This window comes from Monodelphis domestica, chromosome 5, assembly GCF_027887165.1.
Source record: "Monodelphis domestica isolate mMonDom1 chromosome 5, mMonDom1.pri, whole genome shotgun sequence".
In the NCBI taxonomy this organism is placed as follows: domain Eukaryota; kingdom Metazoa; phylum Chordata; class Mammalia; order Didelphimorphia; family Didelphidae; genus Monodelphis; species Monodelphis domestica.
The window spans coordinates 110710259-110731275 of NC_077231.1; the positions used below are offsets into that span (position 1 = coordinate 110710259).

The window sequence follows — 21017 nt, forward strand, 5'->3', positions numbered from 1 at the left end:
GGGGTGAATAACCAGTACCCAAAGATACTAGAACAGAGTCACACACACACACAACAAGCTTTACATATACACACATGCATGCACATACACACATGTTGATGGTCACTTCTTGACATTGATCACTACTTAACACTCCCTCCAAAATTAACTTCCAATGCCTCTTGGGATCTTCCACCATAACTAAGTCTGAATTCTATGCAAGCCCAGTTGACCTTCTGGGGACCCCCCAAAGATGGAGATGGGAGCAAAGCAGAGTGGCTACTCCCTTGTGGCTGCCCACAAGGAAACAGGGCCAGTTATAGCCTACTGGGCTTGTCCAAAACTACACCTACTACTTCAGTCAAATCTGGTTACATCATTCTAAAAATGAAACTTTCTAATGGGACCCATGGTTATGTTTTAGTGCTTCCTCTTCTCCAAAGGATAATATATACCATCTCAGTATTTGAAGCTGTGCCAGCAAGGAAACATTACCAAATCCAGGGGTTGGTCAAGGAAAGGAGAGATTATCCATGGACAAAAAGCAACACTTTACTCTCCAGTCTGTGTGACTGTCACTAACCATGGCAAAAACCATGGCATAAAAGCAAGAGGATCCACTGGACTATGAGAGAGAGAGAGAGAGAGAGAGAGAAAGAGAGACAGAGAGAGAGAGAGAGAGAGAGAGAGAGAGAGAGAGAGACAGAGAGAGAGAGAGAGAGAGAGAGAGAGAGAGAAGCAGCAGCCTACTTTCCCTATCTGAATGGATGTGAAACCATAAGCACATAGATTTATAATTATTCCTATCCTTATTGTGTATTATTTCCTGTCAAGTGAAGGAGTAGTAGTAGTAGAATGGACTCTTCTATGACATTGTGAACTTCAAAAAGATCGAGTCATTGAAGGTCCAGGAACCAGAGTCTAGGCTAGAGTTTGCAGTCAGCTAGTGAATGAATAGTGGGTTAATCCCAAAGCCAAGGTATCAGGTGCTATAATCAAAGGAACCACTCTATCCAGGAGCGGTGCTATATTTGGAAGTGAAGTTGGTGGGACAAAAGCTGTATAGCAACTGATTTAAGATTGAGCCTACCTTTCCTAGGAACCAAGGTTGTAGAAAGGAAAGTATATGCCTGAATTTGGGGGACAAATGTTTGTATTTCTGTTCTTACTATATCTTATCAGTAAATATCTTTTTGTAAAATAGCCTAAAATATATAACATATAAAACTTTATATACAAACTTCATAAAGTTACACACATTTACATACATATACATGTGTTTCTAGATAAAATCTATATAAATGTACTTATATATCCATAGGTATACTTCTATAGGTATGGTCCCCAAATAGGTTTAAGGATGGAACTGGTTTCAGAAAAACCTGAGATTTGTATAAACTGATACAAAGTGAAGTTAGCAGAATCAGGAGAATAATTTTTGCAATAATAACAATATTATAAAGATAATAAACTTTGAAAGACTTAGTAACTGATCAACACAATGACCAACCACATTTCCAAATGACTCATGATGAAACATACTACCCACCTCCAGCAGAGAGCTAATGGATTCAGAGTTCAAATTGAAGCATCTTTTCTTTCTTTTTCTTCCTTTTTTGTTGGACATTTTTAATATGGAAATTTGTTTTACAGGACTATACATTTGTAATTAATTTTGGTTTTCTAGCCTCTAGTGGGAGAGGGGAAAGAGGGAGAGAGAGAATTTGGAATTGAAAATAAAATTGGAAATTTTAAAAAGTAAAAGTACCCAATAAATTTTATACATCACTTTCAAAACTGTCCAGCTAATCTGTGCTTCCTTCTGTTCTCATCTATTTTTAAATGTTTAAATTACTCTCTTTTTTGCATCACAATTGCCACACCCTCCTCCCAATAACCACAAAACTGAACATAGAAGGGGGGAAATACTTGTAACAAGTACATTCAGGCAAAATAAACCCATATTTGGACAATGTCCAAAAGTGCTTGCTTATATAAGCACCTTGAGACCACCACATCTTTATCAAGAAGTAGATACTATCCTTAGTCATATTTTCTTCTAGAGAGACATGGTTGAGCAGAGTTAAGTCTTTCAGAGTTGTTTTTCCTTACAGTATTATTGTCATTGTATAAATTCTTCCTCTGATTCTGATCTTGTCACTGCATCAATTTATGCTACCTGGGATTCTCTGAAATCTCTTTCATAATTTCTTATATCAATATACCATTGTATTCTTTTTCAGTCATCCTCAATTAACGGATACCCTTCTTATTTCCTTTTCTTTTTTCATTTTAATCCCCCCTTCAGTAATAGTAAGATTCCTTTATTATCCTTCTTCAACAAACATTCCTCAATGTTTCTCTACTTCTAATTGATCTATCTCTGCATTAAATTCCTTGAATACATGAAATTCTTTGAAAAATGCATTTATGTAGTTCAATCCTTATTTATCCAGTTCAGATAAATTCATCTGATAATCATTCCCCAAACTTCCTCATGTTTTCATACTCGTCTTCTCTTGAACCCCAATTATGAGAAATGACAAAATCAACTCTGTTACTTTCTTTATACACTAGTGTATTCTTTTCAGCACCCTCCCCCCATTCTCTTTTTAATGCCCTCAAAATAACTTTGGTTCATCCCTGCATCCTGTTTATCTTATGATACCCTTTGAAGTCATTAAAGCTCTGAAAGGACACTTGTTTCTTCCTTTTTTTATTAAAATGTCAGCACTCCATCATCATACAGTTTCTGCCCATTGCTCAGATAAATTTCCCTTTCCAGGTTTCCCCAAACTCTTGCATTTGTCTTACATAGTTTCTACTTAGCTCTGGTCTTTTCATCCAAAAAAGAAAAATGCTTGAAAATGTTCTATTCCAATAAATGTAAGAAAAGAATAATTCCACATTAAGTACACGTAGAACTTACAGCAAAAGAATGGCTTAGCCACAAGGATTCCATGAATGGAGGGGGGGGGGGGCGGGAAATAGCAAGATTTTTTAAAAATAGATCTTTGGAGGAAACACTTGGAAGAAGAAAAACTAGTTTAGAATACGAAATAGAAAGCGGAATCAAAATAGTGGATACTTTGAAAAAGTAGCCTAAAGAAAACTCAATGATTCAATGAAACAAACAAAAACAGAAGGAAATCAAAAGGCTAAAAAAAATTATAAGAACATGTAAGTCTGGGCAAGTCACTTAACTTCTATTTGCCTTCACTGGAGAAAGAAATGGCAAACCACTCTAGTATCTTGGCCCCAAAAACCCATAATCAAGTCACAAAGAGTTGAACACAACTGAACAACCTGACAACAAAAGTATTTATTATCAAATACAAGTGAACTGGAAAATAGGATAAGGAGAGGCAATTTAACAGACTCTGTGAAGAATGCAACCAAAGAGCCTGGATAACATATTTCATGAAATCACTTTTAAAACTGCCTAGGACTACCAGACCCAGAAGGCAAAGGGAAAATAGAAAGGATTACTTCCTGAATGAAGCCCCAATTTGAAAATACCCAGATATGCTTTGGCCACAATACAGGGCTTAGAAATCAAAGGGGACTGTGGTAGATGGCCAGAAAAAAAAAAACACTAAGTACTAAGGAACCACAGTTAGTATCACACAGGACTATATCACAACTATTAAAAGGCAAAACATCTTGCAACATAAAATACCAGCAGGCAAAAGAAAAAAGGCTTACATCCAAGAATAACTTATCCTGGAAAATTGAGTATATTCCTGTGGGGGGAGGGAAAGGGGCCTTAAATAAGATAGAAGACTTTCAAAGATGTTTAATGTTTGACAAGTAAAATTTTCAAAATGCAAACAGGAGGCTAGAGAACTAAAAATATAATTATACTTGAGCATTAGGAAAGGGCTAATCATGTTCATTCTAATAAGGAGACAAGAGGCACATGTCCTTTCAGAATCCCACTATATTGTTAAGTATTGCAGAGTAAAGAAAGAGAAATCCAGAGCCTGGGTGTAGTATTGTCATGTTTTGTTGGTTTTAAGAAAGAAAGAAAAGAGAAAATGGAACACACTAGGCAGGAAATTAAAAAGAGAGAACTTAATATTTCTTATAACTACAGTCCACTGGGGGAGGGGGAGCATATAAACCAATGGGAGAACAGGTCTCTCATGAACATTACTTTTGTGTGAACTGGACAAAAGAAAGTTGAACACATACACACAAAAATTTTGGTGTGGAAATACATGAAATTCAATAGAGAAATAGATGAGGATGTTGAGGGGTTACAAGAGATAGGGTAAATTTGGGAGTGGAATAGTCACAAGCAAAATGAGCTTCAACCCAAAATCATCAAGGGGATAGATGAAAAAGAGGAAAAGTATAAGAACTATTGATTAGGGTCAGAGGAGGGGCAAAGAAGGATCATACCACTTCAATTATAGATTAATAGTATTAATACAATTTATTTTCTTTCAACACTTTTTCTTTGTAAAGAAAATGAGGAGCAAAGGGGCAAACAATTCTAAAAGGACATAGAGGAGGGGGAAAAGCATTTAATAGTCATAACACTGAATGTAAATGGAAGGAATTTACTCGTAAAACCAAGGATAGCAGAATGGATAAGAAAACAGAATCCAACAATATGTTATTTAAAAGAAACTCTTGAAACAGTTACATAGATTCAACAGAGGGACTAGAACATAATTTATTATACATAAAGCAAATCCTCAGAAATCAGGGGTGGCAATCATAATCTCAGACAAGAAAACAATTAAAATAAATATTGTTAAAAGCAAGAGAAAACTAATGCTATACTTAAAAGCAACATAAAAATGGAATGATGCAATATTTAATATATATGTACCAAAGGGCATAGCAACTAAGTACCTAAAATTAAAACTAATCAAACTATAAGGAGAAATGTAAAAAAAAAAAACCTCATAGCATCACAATATATCCCTTTCAAACCTAGATAAAATCTGGTCAAAACAAAACAAAAATAGAATTTTTAAAAATCTAGAATGATAGACCTGCTAGCTGTTTAACAAATATCAAAAGAAGCTTAGGTGAATATGAATTGTAAACATTGGTCGTGCCGAAGCACAAAAAATTCATAAACTAATGCATAAAGTCAGAAGGAAGACTTCAAATTTAAATGGTGGCTAATCAAATATGTGGTCCAAAGAACAAATCATAGAAATAATAGATAAATTTTATCAAAAATCATGACAAAAAGATAATATATCAAAACCTTCATAATATAGCCAAAGTAGTCTATAAGGGGCATTTCATCTCTAAACATTTTCATAAACAAAATGAAAGAATTCATCAATGAATTAGGCATGCAACTTAAAAATAGAAAATCCCCTTTAAAAAATCAAAGTCCTAATTCAACACAAAAATAATAATTTTTAAAATCAAAGAAAAGAAACAAAATGTTTAAAACATTAAATAAGCAGATTTTTTTTATTTTTTAAACTAATAAAATAGCTAGTTGACTAATTCAATTTTTTAAAGTTTTTTTTTTACTTTATCTTCCAAACATTGCCAGATTACTTCAACTCAGTATAGTTCTCTTGTAACAAAATAAAACAGTTAATGCAAACTAACAGTAATTCAATGACCACATCTAAAAACAAGAAACATTCTACATATCAGTATCTCCCAACCTCTCTATTTTTAAATTTTTTTAATTAACAAAAATCTCTACAAATTATCACAAATTATTACAAACTATCCATAGTCAAGCAAAACATTTTTTATTGACTGTATGTACTCACATACACACAGAGAGAAACTATTCTTTATCAGTTTATCTTCAAAATCATTCATTTTTTTTAAACTCTTACCTTCCATCTTGGAGTCAATACTATGTATTGGCTCCAAGGCAGAAGAGTGGTAAGGACTAGGCAATGGGGGTCAAATGACTTGCCCAGGGTCACACAGCTGGGAAGTGGCTGAGGCCAGATTTGAACCTAGGACCTCCCACATCTAGGTCTGGCTCTCAATCCACTGAGCTACCCAACTGCCCCCAAAATCATTCATTTTTATATAACTATTGTGTAAACTGTTCTTTTAGTTCTGTTTACTTCTCCCAGCATGTTTATATGTCTTTGAAATAATCAGTTACCTCATTTATTACAGCACATCATTTAGCATTTAGCATATAACCACTATTTAGCCATATGTGAGGCTTTCATATTGCTATTTAGTAGTGCCCTTGGGTCTGAAATTCATGCCTTTTTTCGCCATGAACATTGAAGCAGACTTTTGGTGACTATGCTAGGGAGAGGGAATTGTGATAGGAATATTTCCTGTTCCTTACAAAACTTGACCAGCAAAAGCACAGAAGGAAGAGCACAACTCCTTTCCTCCTGCCAGAACCATGGAGAAAACCCAAAAACCCTGTAGTAGAAGCACATATTGGATCTTGAGGAGAAAGGGTCATAAGATATTAAAACTATCTGCTATTATGAATCTCATGGATTGGTGAGCTAGAGACAGAGAGACCAATCTCCTTCCTCACCATTCCCTTCCTTCTTTTTAGTTATACTCAATGGGCCAACTCCCAGACACAAACTCCTTATTCCTTACTCCTTTTACCCAATTTTTAGGCTGTTGAATATGAGGAATCCTTCAGGTGAACCTGAAGAACTGAGAGGTTAAGCAGAAATTTAGGAAGATGGCAGACGGTTCCATGTAAACGTTTATCATTTGGCCTTTCATTTTTGCTGTATTCAATAAATTATGTGGTCAAAGATAGTTGAGTGTCTGTGTTCTATCAATGTGGTATCTTATTTGTACTGAGAGAAGAAATCCCGGATGAAATAGAGCTCTAGAGCAATAAGTTTCACATTTATAATATTTTGAGCAATATTCTATATCACCCTCTAGCTAAATTCTGAATATAGCTGGCATGGATTTAATCTGTCCAGCACCACTGTTTGAAGCTTTTTACACTACTTCTGTGGGGGAGGCAACTAGGCATTTCCAAGCTGAGCATCCACTGCTACCAGAGGCAATACTGTAGCATTTGAGAAAGCTGTCATACCCATGTGCCAGAGGGAACTTTGGAGAGACCACTTGGCTAGTGGCTCAAATGGAGACCATCTGGTAGGCAGATCAAATATTTTACCCATTAGATTATTGGTATAATTTTTCTTGTAGGCTTAAGAAAGATAGCATATCCGCCAGTTTTGGGTGCTTGCACCATTATTGTGTTCCGAGAATCACGTACTCTAAACAAAGAGTGCCATATACAGTCCACAGGTGTCAAAAGTACATAAAAAAGATTCAAGCAAGATGAAATTTGAGGAGGAAAAATAGTCAGCTCCTAGAGAAGATAGGATATAAATTGGGCTTTAATGGTTAGGTGGAGATAGTGGAAAATGAAGAGGAAAACTAGCGGATTAGAGGAAGAGATGGAAAGTAGGTTTGGAATGGTAGAGAAATGTGGGGAAGATATGGGGAAAAACATAAACACCAAGACAGCGGAGTGTGTAAAGAAGACAGTGAGTAATACACTTTGGCTGGTTTTGAGGGCAAAGCTTCCAAGGACAGTCTGCATGCTGGATCAGAATAGTATAACACCCAAAAGTATGAATAAGATTTTTGTCTAGGGAAAGATGAGTGGCATGCCACAATGGGAATCTGCTAGATGGACAGAGAGCTTTGTGTCTGCTCCCTTAGATGATACAAGGGGAACAGCTAGAGTTCCTTCAACATCCCAAAGAAGATAAATGTAAATGGTTTTGTGCAGCCACAAAGTGGCAGTGATGGTGAACCAAGAAGCTCTGGACCATGTGAGCAACAAAATAGAGGATTAGACATTTTCTCTGATCCCCAGGACTTCTCAAATCTCTCCAAAACAAAAGTTATGCATCAAAGATAAAGCAACTTCTGCTATCTCAGTGTTGTGGTTCCATGTTCTAAAATTCCACAGCACACTGTCAACAGAGTGGTTCAAAAGAGAAATGAGTATCATGAGAGCAGAATTTATGTCTTGCACAGCAAAAATAATGGGTAAAATAGAAAAACTAGAATCTGCAGTGACAACCTTCAAAAAAGGAAAAAAAGAGAGAGAACAATAGATTGGTAATGCAGATACACAGAAGTGAAGGATAATCTAGAAGAAAAGCAAAATATAACATTAAAAGAAAATATTCTCACTATACAAGCAGAATATACTGAACAGGATATATAGAGGCAACCTAAGGATTATAGATCTCTCAGGGAAAAAAATAACACCACAAAAAAACTTTAACCCTATAATGCAGGAAATAACAAAAAGAGAACTTTTCAAATTTTCCAAACATAGAAAATGAAATTCCAATTGAAGGAATTCATGGATTGACTTTAGAAAGAAATTTCAAGGCTACAAACTCCAAGATATATGATTGCTAAATTTAACAATTCAATTCAGAGACAGTGAGCCAAAAAGGGAGCAGGGAATACTTTAAATTTATACCAAGAAGGGTTAAGACTGCTTAAAGGTAATCTAATCAAAATCTTAATAAAGTCACTCTGTTGATTCAGGACATGACCTTTTGGTTATCACTTTGTGCTGGGCCAGAACCCAACAGGTTGCTTTTCAGAGCTATCCTTCTCTCTAAAAGATTCTGATATGGTTTCCAGTTCCTGAATCTCTAGTTGTTCTTCCAATCTTTAGAATCTATTCTAACACTTATTCACTTAAGATCAAGAAATAATACAAGAATTCACTGTTTGGTAAAACTTGATGGGAAAAATGAAAAGCAGTCTAGCAGAAACTATATATAGAATAATATAACATCTACCAAGATAAGATCAAAATAAATACTAATATACGTAACCTAATACTTACATACATAATTTAATACATACCTAAGCATAAAGGGAACTATCATAAGCAAATTAGAAGAACAGGGAACATATTATTGCTCAGATTTATGGATATGAGAAGAATTAATGAATAAACAAGGGACAGAAAGCATTGAGAGAGATAAAATGGATAATTTTGAATACATTAAATTTAAAAAGATCCTGTACAAATAAAACCTATAACCAAGATTAGGAAGAAATCAGTAAATTGGGGGAGGGGGGAATCAGTGTCTTAGAGGTTTCATTTCTAAAATATATAAGGAATTTTGTCAAATTCACAAGACTGTGAACTATTTCCCAATTGATAAATGGTCAAAAAATCTGAACTAACAGTTTTTGGATTAAGAAATCAAAGTTGCATGTAGCAATGTGAAAAATGCTCTAAATCATTACTGATTAGAAAACTATAAGTCAAAACAATTCTGAAATAACATCCCATGCCTTTCAAATTAGCTAAAATAACAAATGTTGGAGAGGATGTGGAAAAATAGTGACACTCACACAACTAAAGTATAAGTAGCTTTCCAAACCAAATGATGGACCCACCATTCATCCCTATTAGCAAAAGTCAAAATAAATGTCAAAGATGATAATATAGAAACCTTTTCCCTTTTATATTGTGATGATTTAGAGGGTGTTGACATTGTAATTTTTATCTATCAAAGAATACATTTTTTGCTTTGGACCTGTCATTTCACTGGCATAGAAAATCCTGATAAAGAAAAATTTTCAAACAATACATAATGGCCATACCTCTGCATTTAGAGAGTCTGAGAGAATTGAGTGAGTGGCTCAGAGGTTAAGTGAGTTGCCCAAAATCAAACAACCAGAATGTATTAGAAATGGAATTTGAACCCAGGTATTGGGGACTACAAGGCCAGCTCTCCACCCACCATGCCATGATACCTTTCAAAAAAGATACTACTACCTTCAATCCCCAAAGTGTACAGATCATTTTCTTTCCTTTTTCTCCTTCCTTCAGAAGCATCCCAGAACATGATTAGGATCATGGCCCCTCTTGTGGCAGATAAATAATCATGTTTATCATTCTACAAGCAAATGTGAATAGTTTGCTATCCACAGAATGACAGCGAAGAGAGGGATAGAAATGTAGAACTTGGTTGGAGAAGAAGGTTCTGCAGGGAAAAAAAAGCAACAACCACCAAAAAAAAAAAAAAAACACGGTGCCATTTAAGCTAGGCTAGGCTATAGGAGGGCAGGTTATGCCCCTGGATTGAAGGGAAAAATCCTTTCTCCTGAAATCAGGGCACTGGTGAGTGCTCTCCTCCCTCCCCCATCCCTGCTGTTTCTTTGAGGATTAACAGATTGGAGCAGAGGATTAAGAGGCTGTCGTCATCACTGAGCTTCCCTCACTGACCCCTGCTACTTCCCCTTCCCTCCCCTCCTCACTACCCAATGAAAAATGAAGACAGGAGAATCTTTGCTCTCTCTGACCCGTCCTAGTCCTTGGCTGACTACTATGAGCTTTGCTGCTCTGGGCATATGAGAGAAACTTTGAAGTCCTTTAGAAGGAGGCAGGACTGGTACACTTGGCATACAAGAGCTGAAGGGGAATACCAGAATGCAGACCTAAATGGGTCCCACTGCTCTCTACGGCAGCCACGCTGGCAGGAGCACTATGCTTGGCATCCTGCGTTTCTGTGATTCGCCCAGAATTCCCTGCCCTCCAATGCTGGTGACCCGGACCTTCTTGCGAAAGAAGGTGGTTTTCCTTTATTTGCTCCTGAGCCTCTTTCTGCCTTCCACCCAGGGCCAAAAGAAGATCCCTCTGGAAACGTAAGTGTTACTCTCCCGTTCACCCTATAAATCTTTTTGCCCTATGCAATCCCAGCTCCAGGATGTATTCCCTTGGATAGCCTTGGGACTAACCATTTCTGTATTCATGGGTCCATGATGGAATCTTGCCGTCAAGGAAAATGGCTCCTAATCCATACCTCCTGTTCTGTGGACAGCCTCCTAAATCAATTCTGTCCACATTCTCTCAATACTATGCTATTCTCTCAAATTCTTTGTTGGTGAAGTAAGGATTTGGATTAGATGATCTCTCAAAATCCCTGAGATCCATTCCTCTCTCCTCTCCCAGTCTACATGCCATTTTTGCTCCTCTTCCTCAATGGGTTTTAGAGGCTCCCATCCCATACTCTAACCTCCCCCTTGCTTCAACATTCCATCCGTTTGGAGTCATGGGGGCAACATTTGGAATCGTCTTCAACAAACGGTACTAGGAGTAACCAACCCCCAGGACTCCTCATCTGTATTACTATGGCACCCATCTATCTCACTCTAAGCTCATGAGAGTGATGTTCAGGGGTAATGGTGCCCTTGTTGCTAACGAAATCACAGAAAAAAAGACCAGCCCTGAGATTGCACAAGAATAGGGAAGTTCCACTTCTCCCAGTGTCGTTTGGCACCTCCTGCAATTTCTAGTTCGAGAGAATCAGAGTTAAGTGATTTGCCCAGCACCACCAGCCATGACTCGAAAAAGAAATGCATCAAAACAACATTTTGAGAGGAAGAAAAAGAATCCAACCAACTCATTCTCCAGAGCTACAGCCAACTCATCCTGGTCCACAGTCAAGAGCTAATAGTGTGAGCTTGAAAAACCCTGGGCTGGATCTTGAGTCTAGGTCTTCCTGGCTCTGTGGCCAACTTTCTATCTTCTACTCAAGGCTGCCAATATATTTAATCTCAATAATCACATAGCACCTTGAATTATTGGTCAGGTTGTTCTTAATAATTTTATTATGGTTCATAGTCCAAAATAAAGCTCTTCTCTTCTCCCCTTTGTCCCTTATGGTATGGAAGTGAACCTGAGTTCTTGAAGTCTACATCAGTTTCTTCTCCCTCTCTCAGTTTTGCCTTCAGGTGGCAGTACACTTGAGCTCTCCTTCTTCCTTCCTCACAAAAAAAAAAAAAAAGCATATAATCACTTATTTTCACCTGAATATGAATCTCAAAAGTATTTATGTTTAATCCCAATCGTTCAAGGAATGGTAGACCCATTTCTATGGACAACTTCTCCCACTATGCCCATCCTTGCATACCAAATATAGCATACAGGTCCAACTCAGCATTTTTAAAGCTTATACTTTCATCCTTTGAATTTGGACCAGGATGAGTTGGCTGTAGTACTAGAGGATGAGCTATTTCCTTATTAAATGTTGATGGCTTTCTTTTTTAAGTCCTATTTCCCAGTGACTTCCCCACTCTATCCCCTAGCCCTCTCCACCACACCACCAATAGAACCTTATAACAAATATATACAAAGAAACAAACTCATTGGGCCTATGACTAAATGAATTTGTGATTGCCTTTAGCCCAAGGTCTTACTTTCTCCCAAAAGTCTCTGGTTCAATCACTGAACTCCTTTCTTATGCCCTCAAAAGCCTACATCATTGCTCTGAATTCAAGGACTCTTGCTTGATATCCTACAGTGGAAATTTTTGTTCAAGTATCAGTTCTACTAGAAGGTCTCTGAAGTCCTTTACAGCTCTGAGATTTTGTGACTCCATGTCTCTCTAAACCATAGTTTCCTCACCTGTAAAGTAAGAGCGTTGAACTAGATAATCTCCAAGGCTCCTGTCAAGTCTAACCTATAATTCTACAGTGCCCTCATATTGGTCCCATTTCCTTCCTGTCCTTCCTCAGGCCTCCATTCTCTTCTCTGAATCCAAAGCCAACAGAAGAATCATGGTAGAATGGAAATACTTGGATAAACTTGAATCTTGACTTGGATATTTCCTAGATATATGACCCTGGTCAAGTCTCTTAATATCTCAATGTCCATAGAGCCTCCTAAATAAGCCTATTTTAAAAAAATAAGTTTTTTTTTTTAAAAAGCTGACAATCTCCATTATTGACAAAATGGACACTCTAATTGGCACCAAGAATATAGGCTCTGATATATTAATTTCCCTTGATCATAGAGTGTAGAAACTGCATAAATATTGGACCTACTTGATCAATAATACATGTAAAACCCAGTAGAATTGCTCATTGACTGCAAGGGGGGGGGAGGATGGGAGGGAAAGAACATGAATCATGTAACCATGGAACAATATTCTGTTAATTAAATAAAATGTTTCAATTAGATGGTCAATAAATAAATGAATGAATAGATAGATAGGTAAGTAAATGAATGAATAAATGAATGAATGAATATTGGAACTATATGCTCAATAAAATGGAATCCATGATCCCACTCATGGCCCCCTTGACCCTGTCAACTTCTCATCCACTCAGGATTCTCTCTCTTTTCCCTCAGAGCTGGTCTCCAGAGAGAACCATCTCTTAGCAGGTATCACATGGGCTTTGTCTATAGACTATCACTCAAGTTTTGTCCCCTTTCTCTGAACCATTCTCTTAGAGGTGGTAAAACCTATTTCTTTTTTTTTTTAACCCTTACCTTCTGTCTCAGAACCAATATTGGTTCCAAGGCATAAGAGTGGTAAGGGCTGGGCAATAGGGGTTAAGGGACTTGCCCAGGGTCACACAGCTGAGAAGTGTCTGAAGCCAGACTTGAACCTAGGATGTCCCATCTCAAGGTCTGGCTCTCAATCCACTGAGCTACCCAGCTGCCCCCTGGTAGAGCATATTTCTGTGGGTGTGAATCTATCGCTCTTCCCTGACAGGGTGAAGCTCTGGGCAGATACATTTGGTGGGGACCTCTATGCCTTGGTGACAAAATACTCTGGATCACTCCTACTAAAGAAGGTAACTCCCACCCTAGACCAATTCATAGGAATAGGTACAGAGGAAATTGGTGAAGTGTGCTAGAAAGTAAGTGTGTGAAGGGTGAGAAAAAGTCCTTAGGATGGGAAGGTTTGAGGACCACATTCTTAACGAGAGCACATCAGGCATCAAGGGAAGTGGAGTAGCCAACCAAGGATGTGAAGCCCAAAGCAAAAGAGAAGCACATTGGCAAATAGGTGATACATGGGATAGAGCACTAGGCTTGGAGTCAAGAAGACTGGAGTTCAAATCTAGCCTCCACTCAATGAAAAATGCTGTCCACTTCCACAGAGACAGCCAATGAAATCTGAATGCAGATTGAAGCAGATGTTTTTAAATTCTATTTTTCTTGCTTTTTTACATTTTATAACATGGCTAATGTAGAACCAAAAAACAAAATCCACTCTCAGACGTTTACTAGCTACATGACTGTGGGCAAATCACTTAACCTCTGTCTGCTTCAGTTTCTTCAACTTTAAAATGGAAATAACAACAGCACCTACTTTGCAAGGTTGTTGTCTTGGATCTGCAAACACAGTTGTTTGCCACTCTTCTTGAACCCATACAACACAGCATGCTAATACTATTGGGGCAGGGGGAGGTTCTTGGCAAAAAAAACTAAAGTAGTTTGCCATTTCCTTCTCCTATGGATTAAGGCAAACAGATTTGCCCAGTCACATAGCTAATAAGTGTCTGAGGTCAGATTTGAACTCAGGTCTTCCTGCGTTGAAGTCCAGCACTCCAAACCACCTAGTTGCCTCAGGGTTGTTGTAGGGAGGATCCAATGTAAAGTTTTAGTACACTGCCTGGAACACAGCTGCCACAAATAAATGCTTATTCCTTTCTCTGAAATTTAAAAAAAAAAAATCAGTCTTTATGGAATGTGATACTAGAATATGGGATATTTTCTTTTCTCTTAGGGGAGAGGAAGTTCCTGTTACTTTTTAAAAAACACCACATATAGCAATTGCCCTCTTCCCCTATGTACGATCTATAAGATAGCCTCTTCTCTGTTGCTGACAGCATGCTGTGGCGGGACACCATCTCTCTCCAGCATCAGGTCAGGAGCTGACAGGATAATAGAATTTAGGGGTAGAGAGGACCTTAGAAACTATCTAGTGTTTCCTCCTCGGACAAGGAAAGATAACGTTTAGAGGGGAAACAGTAAAATTCTGTATTCAGACTTGAAAAAAATCACCCTTTAAAGTTAGGATGGGAAAGGTATGGCTGGATGATGGCTGAGCAACTTGTAGAAGGACATTTGGCCAGCTGCAGGGAGCCTTGACAGTTTCTGGAGTTCCTTCTAACTCTACTCTTTCATCATTTGGAGGCTCGGAGAATTCAGTGGTTTGCCAATGGTCATGACCTAGTAAGTAGCCATTGACTTTTCTAAGACTTTAGTTTCTTTATCCATAAAAGTGAGAGGATTAGATTAGATGGTCTTCAAGGTTCTTTCTGTTCATTTTTTTTAATCTCTTATCTTCTCTCTTAGAATCAATATTAAGTATTGATTTCAAGGCAAAAGAGAGGCAAGGGCTAAGCAAATGGGATTTAATGACTTGCCCAGGATCACACAGCTAAGAACTGATGTCAAATTTGAACTCAGATCCTCCCACCTCCAGGCCAATACTCTATCCAGTGGGCTACCCAGCTGCCCCTTGTTCATTCATTTTTTTTAATGATCAAGAAAGCATATATCAAAAACCAAAAGTTAACATTATTTTCAACAGAGAAATCCTAAAACAAGATTTCTTAGTCTGGGGTCTTTGAACTTGTTTGGGTTTTTTTTTTTAATATTTTGGTAACTGTGTTTTAATGTGATTGATGTCCTATTCTGAGAAAGAATCCCTAAGTTTTACCAAACTACCAAAGAAATCAATGACACAAAAAAGTTAAGAACCCTTTCTCTAAAAGTCTTCTCAATAAAAACAGAAACAAAATAAGCCTTCCTTCTTCTCCTGCTATTATTCAACATAGTTGTAGAAATAGAGAAATGTAATGTAATAGAAGTAATAGTAGAAATAGAGAAATGTAAACAGAAAATAAAGAAATGTAGACAAAAAAGGAAAAATTATAATATAATGATTTACCTAGAAACCCTTTGGAAATCAGCAAAGAGACTATATAAGTCCATTAATAGTTTAGTAAAACAGCAAGATAGAAAATAAATCCACAAAAATCAATACTACTTCTATATTTATAACAAAACCAAGGAGAAAATAATAGAAAGAGAGCCCTATTCAAAGTAATTACAAAATACACAAAATATCTAAGAGTCAATCTATCAAGGAACTTGTTTGGAAACAGTTAGAAAAGAAAAAATTTAATTAGATAGTCAGTGCTCATGGTTGGGACTTGCCAGTATTACATAAAAATTAAATTATTACCTAAATTAATTTCCAGCTTTAGTAATATGTTAAGTTATGGTCCCTTCTAGGTCCCAATCCTGGGATCCTAAGGCACTGCATTATTCTAAAGTGCCTTCTGAAATCATTAAAGAAAAATTAAATTATGTTTTTTGAGATTTCATTACTATATATAATGTACAATGTAGAGCAATAGACAGTATGGCTGGAAAGTGGAGAGACCTGATAACAGAGCCAGGAAAACCTAGGTTCAAGTAGACTTCTAATACCTACTGGCTGGGTAACCTTACCCAATCTCTTAACATCAGTGCTCCAGGCAACTCTCTAAGATTATAAATTGCAAAAAAGGTGGCAAATAGCCCCACAAAGAGAGCTTTTGCATTAAGGATTTCCCTATACCAGTGAAATCAGTCTCAATCTCTAGAATGTGCTTGTATTACAAGAGAACTTTAAAAACTGACAAGATGGACTTTGTCCTCCAGGAGCTTATAACTTCTTTAGGAGACAAGCCTTTTTTCCCCCCAAATATGAAGCAATTAAAGAAGGATACAAGGCAGTGTTAAATGTTCTGGGCACTAAAGACATTTATCTCCAAAAGGATCTGTAATTCCATAAACAAAGAAAATTCCTAGTGCATCAGCACCCTTCATCAGTGCAATAGATAAATCCTAACACGTTCCTTGAGGCACAGAGAAGTTAATTGAGTTGCCCATAGCCACACTGCTAATAAATGTCAAGTCAGTTCTGGAACACAAATCTTCCTGACTTGGAGCTTCTATGGAATGCCAAGTCAAAGAACTAAGGATATAAAGATGAAAAAAATACCCTTGAGGTTAATTTAGTCTAATGGTCTAATCAATGCAAGTTGTACACAAATGATGCAAGACAGAATGTGAAAAAGGTACAAGAAAGGTTCCAACAACGTGCTTCCAAAACTGTGAGGCAGGAGCAATAGTTTTCTCATTCTTTTTTAAATGTTGGTTCAATCTTTTTTAAACATATTTTTGTATTTAATGTCATAATTGTGCCTGAACATAGCCTCAGGAAATGGAATGATTAAATGCAGATGGGAAGAATTCATTAATCTCCAAGATCTCTCTCTTATGGCTCTAAATTTATGATTCTATAATCATTGGGCTGAATTCACTGCAGCTTTCTTGAGGAGCTGTTCAAAGGATCAGAGCAGAGAAAAATAGCCCCAACAATCTGGCCATGAAGGAGGTGGCGTGTGATTTAGGTCTTAAAGGAAGAAGGCTACAAATAAAGGCAGAAGTGAGAGGAGAGCCTCTTCCAAGTATGAAGGAGAGCATGTGTGTAATTAAGAGCTAAGTTTAGGCTCTTCATAGTAATGGAATCTGAGAAATAATTAGGGAGCACAGCTAAATCTTAGTCACCAAGGTGGGTGCTCCCAGTTGGAGTCTAGGTATCCCCAGTTAGGGCAGCAGTCCAGTAGACTATGGTGACAGCAAGAAATATGCACTTCTGTATCACCTACTATTCTTCCAGGCATTGTGATAAGCCTTTTTCAAATATCTCATTTGACTCTCACAACCACCCTGCAAAGCAAGTGTTATTTTACCTCCATTTTACAGTTAAGGAAACTGAGGCAAATGGTGATTAAAGTGACTTGCTCAGGGTCACGCATTTAATAAATGTTTGAAGGTAGAGTTAAATTCAAGTCTTCCTGACTTCAGATCCAACACTCCATCCATTGCCCCACCATCTGTCATAAGAATTCTTATATCCCAACCATCTTCTTGGCTTTCCTCTGGATAGAAGTACAAGGATGTGGAATCCAATCTGAAGATTAAAGAAGTGGATGGCTTAGAACTTGTGAAGAAGTTCTCTGAGGAGATGGAAAGCATGCTACGAAGGAAAGTGGAAGCTGTGAAGGTAATACTAAAATCTGGGAGGAAATCTCTGACTCCTGTGCCGCCTGCCCCCATACTCTTCCACTTCCTGTCCCTTACATGTAATTAATGTCATTGTCTCAAATATAATCAGAAGCATACAGAACCTATTTGCATTCCTCTAGTCTTCCTTAGATTTTGTTCTCTGCTTATCCAACTCACACCCCAGAAAAACAGGATACAGAAGACAAAGTGATGGTTTCAAGTGCTACAGGGTTACTCCAGAGTATAAGCAAAGATGCCAGTGGCATTTACTAATAAATGTTTATTGGATAAATGAATTAATAAATGCAAGAGAAATTCTGATGAAAATTCCTTTGTGGCCCTGAGCAAATCACTGAACCCCATTGCCTAGCCCTTACCACCCTTCTGCTTTGGAATCAATAGAAGATATTGTTTCTAAGAAGTTAAGGTTGGGTTTGTTTGTTTGTTTTTTTAAGAAAATAAAAGAAAAAAGCTCTCTTCCACCAAAAACTCTTTTCTTTCATGGACTCCCAAATGTTTGGAAACAGTGGCAAAGGAGAAGGAGTGTTGGGGCATAAGAGCTGGGAAAACTGTGACTTTGTATCCAGACCAAATTAGTCTAGATACATAAGATTGGAGCATCCAAATACACAACCTTCATCCATTTTCACTTAAGTTTCTCTCTGTGACCCTATGCTAAGTACTACATAAACCAAATCACATAGCTCTAGCCCCCACTTCAATTGGATGGAGTATGACAAAGATGGTACTGACACAGGTAGCCTAGATACAGATAGCTAAATACAGAAGGATGGATAATCAACAGATTAGGGCATGACCCAGACCCAACATGGAGGCATTCAGAGAATATGACCTGACAAGAGAGAGAGCCAAGATATGTCTGGTGCACAGTTGTGCGCCAATATCAATGGTGGGCTCCATGATGGGACAGGCAGGTCGTGGTCCCCAGGTGCCTGATAACAAGGCAGGCCCCAGGTAAAATGACAAAATAAGCAAAATGTGTCATTTTCTTCTCTGTTTTAACTCCTATTCCAGCCCTACTTCCAAAATCCTGTCCTCAAAGATGTATAATCAGTCCCTTACACATTAACCTAAAGGTCATTAAATGGGGACAGTGATGGTACTAATCTCTCAGAATTGTTTGAAGATAAATTAGATAAAATGTGTAAAGTTCTTGGCAAACCTCAAAGTGCTAGAATATGTTCTTTATTATGATTATTACTAAAACTTTCTGAGTGTTAAGTAATTCTGTAAGACTACAATTTAGAACTAGGAGATGATCAGGGACATCTAGGTATCCCAGTAGCTAGAGAGCCAAGGCTAAAGTCAGGAGGACCTGGGTTCCAATCTGCTCTCAGATACTTCCTAGCTGTACAAGTTACTTAGTCCCAATTGACTAGCATAAACTGAGCTTTTTCCTTGGAATTGATACTTAGCATTGATGGTGATCTTTTTAGGTGGAGGGAGTTCCCACAGGAATGATATCACATGTCCTTGAGGTACTAATGTGACAGATCTCAAAGCCATATTTCTAATAGTCAAATGAAGTTTCTATTAGAGGAATTCCAGGCATTGACTAACAGATAAGGAAAGTACTTCAGATCCATCTAATAAAATCCCTACATCATCAGACTATTAGACATTATACAAGGGCTCTCCTAATATTTTTCTCTTTCTCCTACCTCCAAAAGTACGGGGTGGGAGTGGAATGTAAGTTTCTCCATGGATTACAAGACAAATGATTAATTACCTCTTGAAATGTTCCAAATAGGACTCCTTATTCCCTATTGGTTTTCTCTAATGGCTGGGCTGTTCTTTCTGGGCTATAGTGTTCCAATAAAAAATAAACCATATTTGTCTTTATTTTTCATTTTGTTTTTCAATTACCAAACATTTTCTCCTTCCCTCCACCTTCCAAAAGGAATGAGGGAAGGAGGGAGAGATAGAAAGGGAGAGAGAGAGAGAAAGAGAGAGAGAGAGAGAGAGAGAGAGAGAGAGAGAGAGAGAGAGAGAGAGAGAGAGAGAGAGAGAGAGAAAAGGAAAGAAGAAAGGAGGGAAGGAGGGAGGGAAGGAAGGAAAGAAGGGAGGGAGGAAAGAAAAGAGAAAAAGAGGAAAGAAAGAAAAGAAGAAAAAAAGAAGGAAGAAAGAGAAAGAAAGAAAGCTAAAACCCTCTCATAAAAATTATATGTATAGTTAAGCCAAAGAAATCCCCACATTAGCCACATCCAAGCATCTAAGTTTGATTCGGCATTCATTACCTCTGTGTTAGGAGGTAGGCAACATAATTTTCATCAGTCCTCCAAGGTTAGTCATTACATTGATCAGAGTTTTCTTAACCTTACTGTATCAGTTCATGAAAATCTTCCCAGGTTTCTCTGAAACCATTCTTTCTGTCATTTCTTAAAACATAATACGTTCTTCTATTATAATTTTAAAACAACCAGCATTGATATAGTGCTTTAAGGTTTAGAAAACACTTTAATTTGAGCCCAACAACAACCCATTTCACAGATGAGGAGATTGAGGCTGAGAAAGAATAAGTGACATACTCAGTCTCACTGCTAGTGAACATCCAATTCAAAGTGAGATTTTATTTCAAGTCTTCCTAACTCCTAGTCTATTATTCTTTTCTTTTTTAAAGACTGGATTCATAGGTTTCACAAGATTGCCACAAAGGTTCATATAACCAAAAAAAAAAAAAGATTTAAAATTCCCAGCCAAGCGGGGATGGGGAAGATTATTTTTTATCCAAAGACTGACTGATATTTCAAGGCTTTCCTCTGAAATTTTTTAATCTAAATTTTATTTTTTCCCCATCAACAAAAATCTCTTTTCTTACCTCCTCTAGCCCCACTGAAAAAAAAAATCCTTATAATAATATGCATAGTCAAGTGAAACAAATTTCCAAAGTGATCATATCCAAAAATACTTGTTTCATTCTGCCCTGAGTCATTATCTGCCAGAAAGTCTTTCCCTGAAATCATTAATTGTGTATATCATTTGTTACATTGATATTTGTCTTTATTTTATTTTTTCTATTCTAAATGGTTTAACATAACCATAATGCCTTTTCTTTTATTATATTTCTCAACTTATTTTATTATATACTTAGCAACCACCAACAAAGAACATTCAAACAAATGCATGAAAACTATATGCCAAACCACAAAATCCACATAATTAACAATTT

General features: G+C 37.2%; 1 protein-coding gene across 1 annotated transcript in view; it reads left to right on the forward strand.

The window, feature by feature from the left end:
* Window positions 1-1214: 1214 nt before the first annotated feature.
* The window catches only part of CACNA2D4 (calcium voltage-gated channel auxiliary subunit alpha2delta 4), a 169838-nt gene continuing 150035 nt past the window's right edge, over window positions 1215-21017 (forward strand). The window contains exons 1-3 of the mRNA XM_007503831.2: window positions 1215-10611; window positions 13467-13548; window positions 17709-17825. Coding sequence (XP_007503893.2) covers window positions 10409-10611; window positions 13467-13548; window positions 17709-17825 — 402 coding nt within the window. The 5' untranslated portion in view covers window positions 1215-10408. The remainder of the gene's footprint in view (window positions 10612-13466; window positions 13549-17708; window positions 17826-21017) is intronic.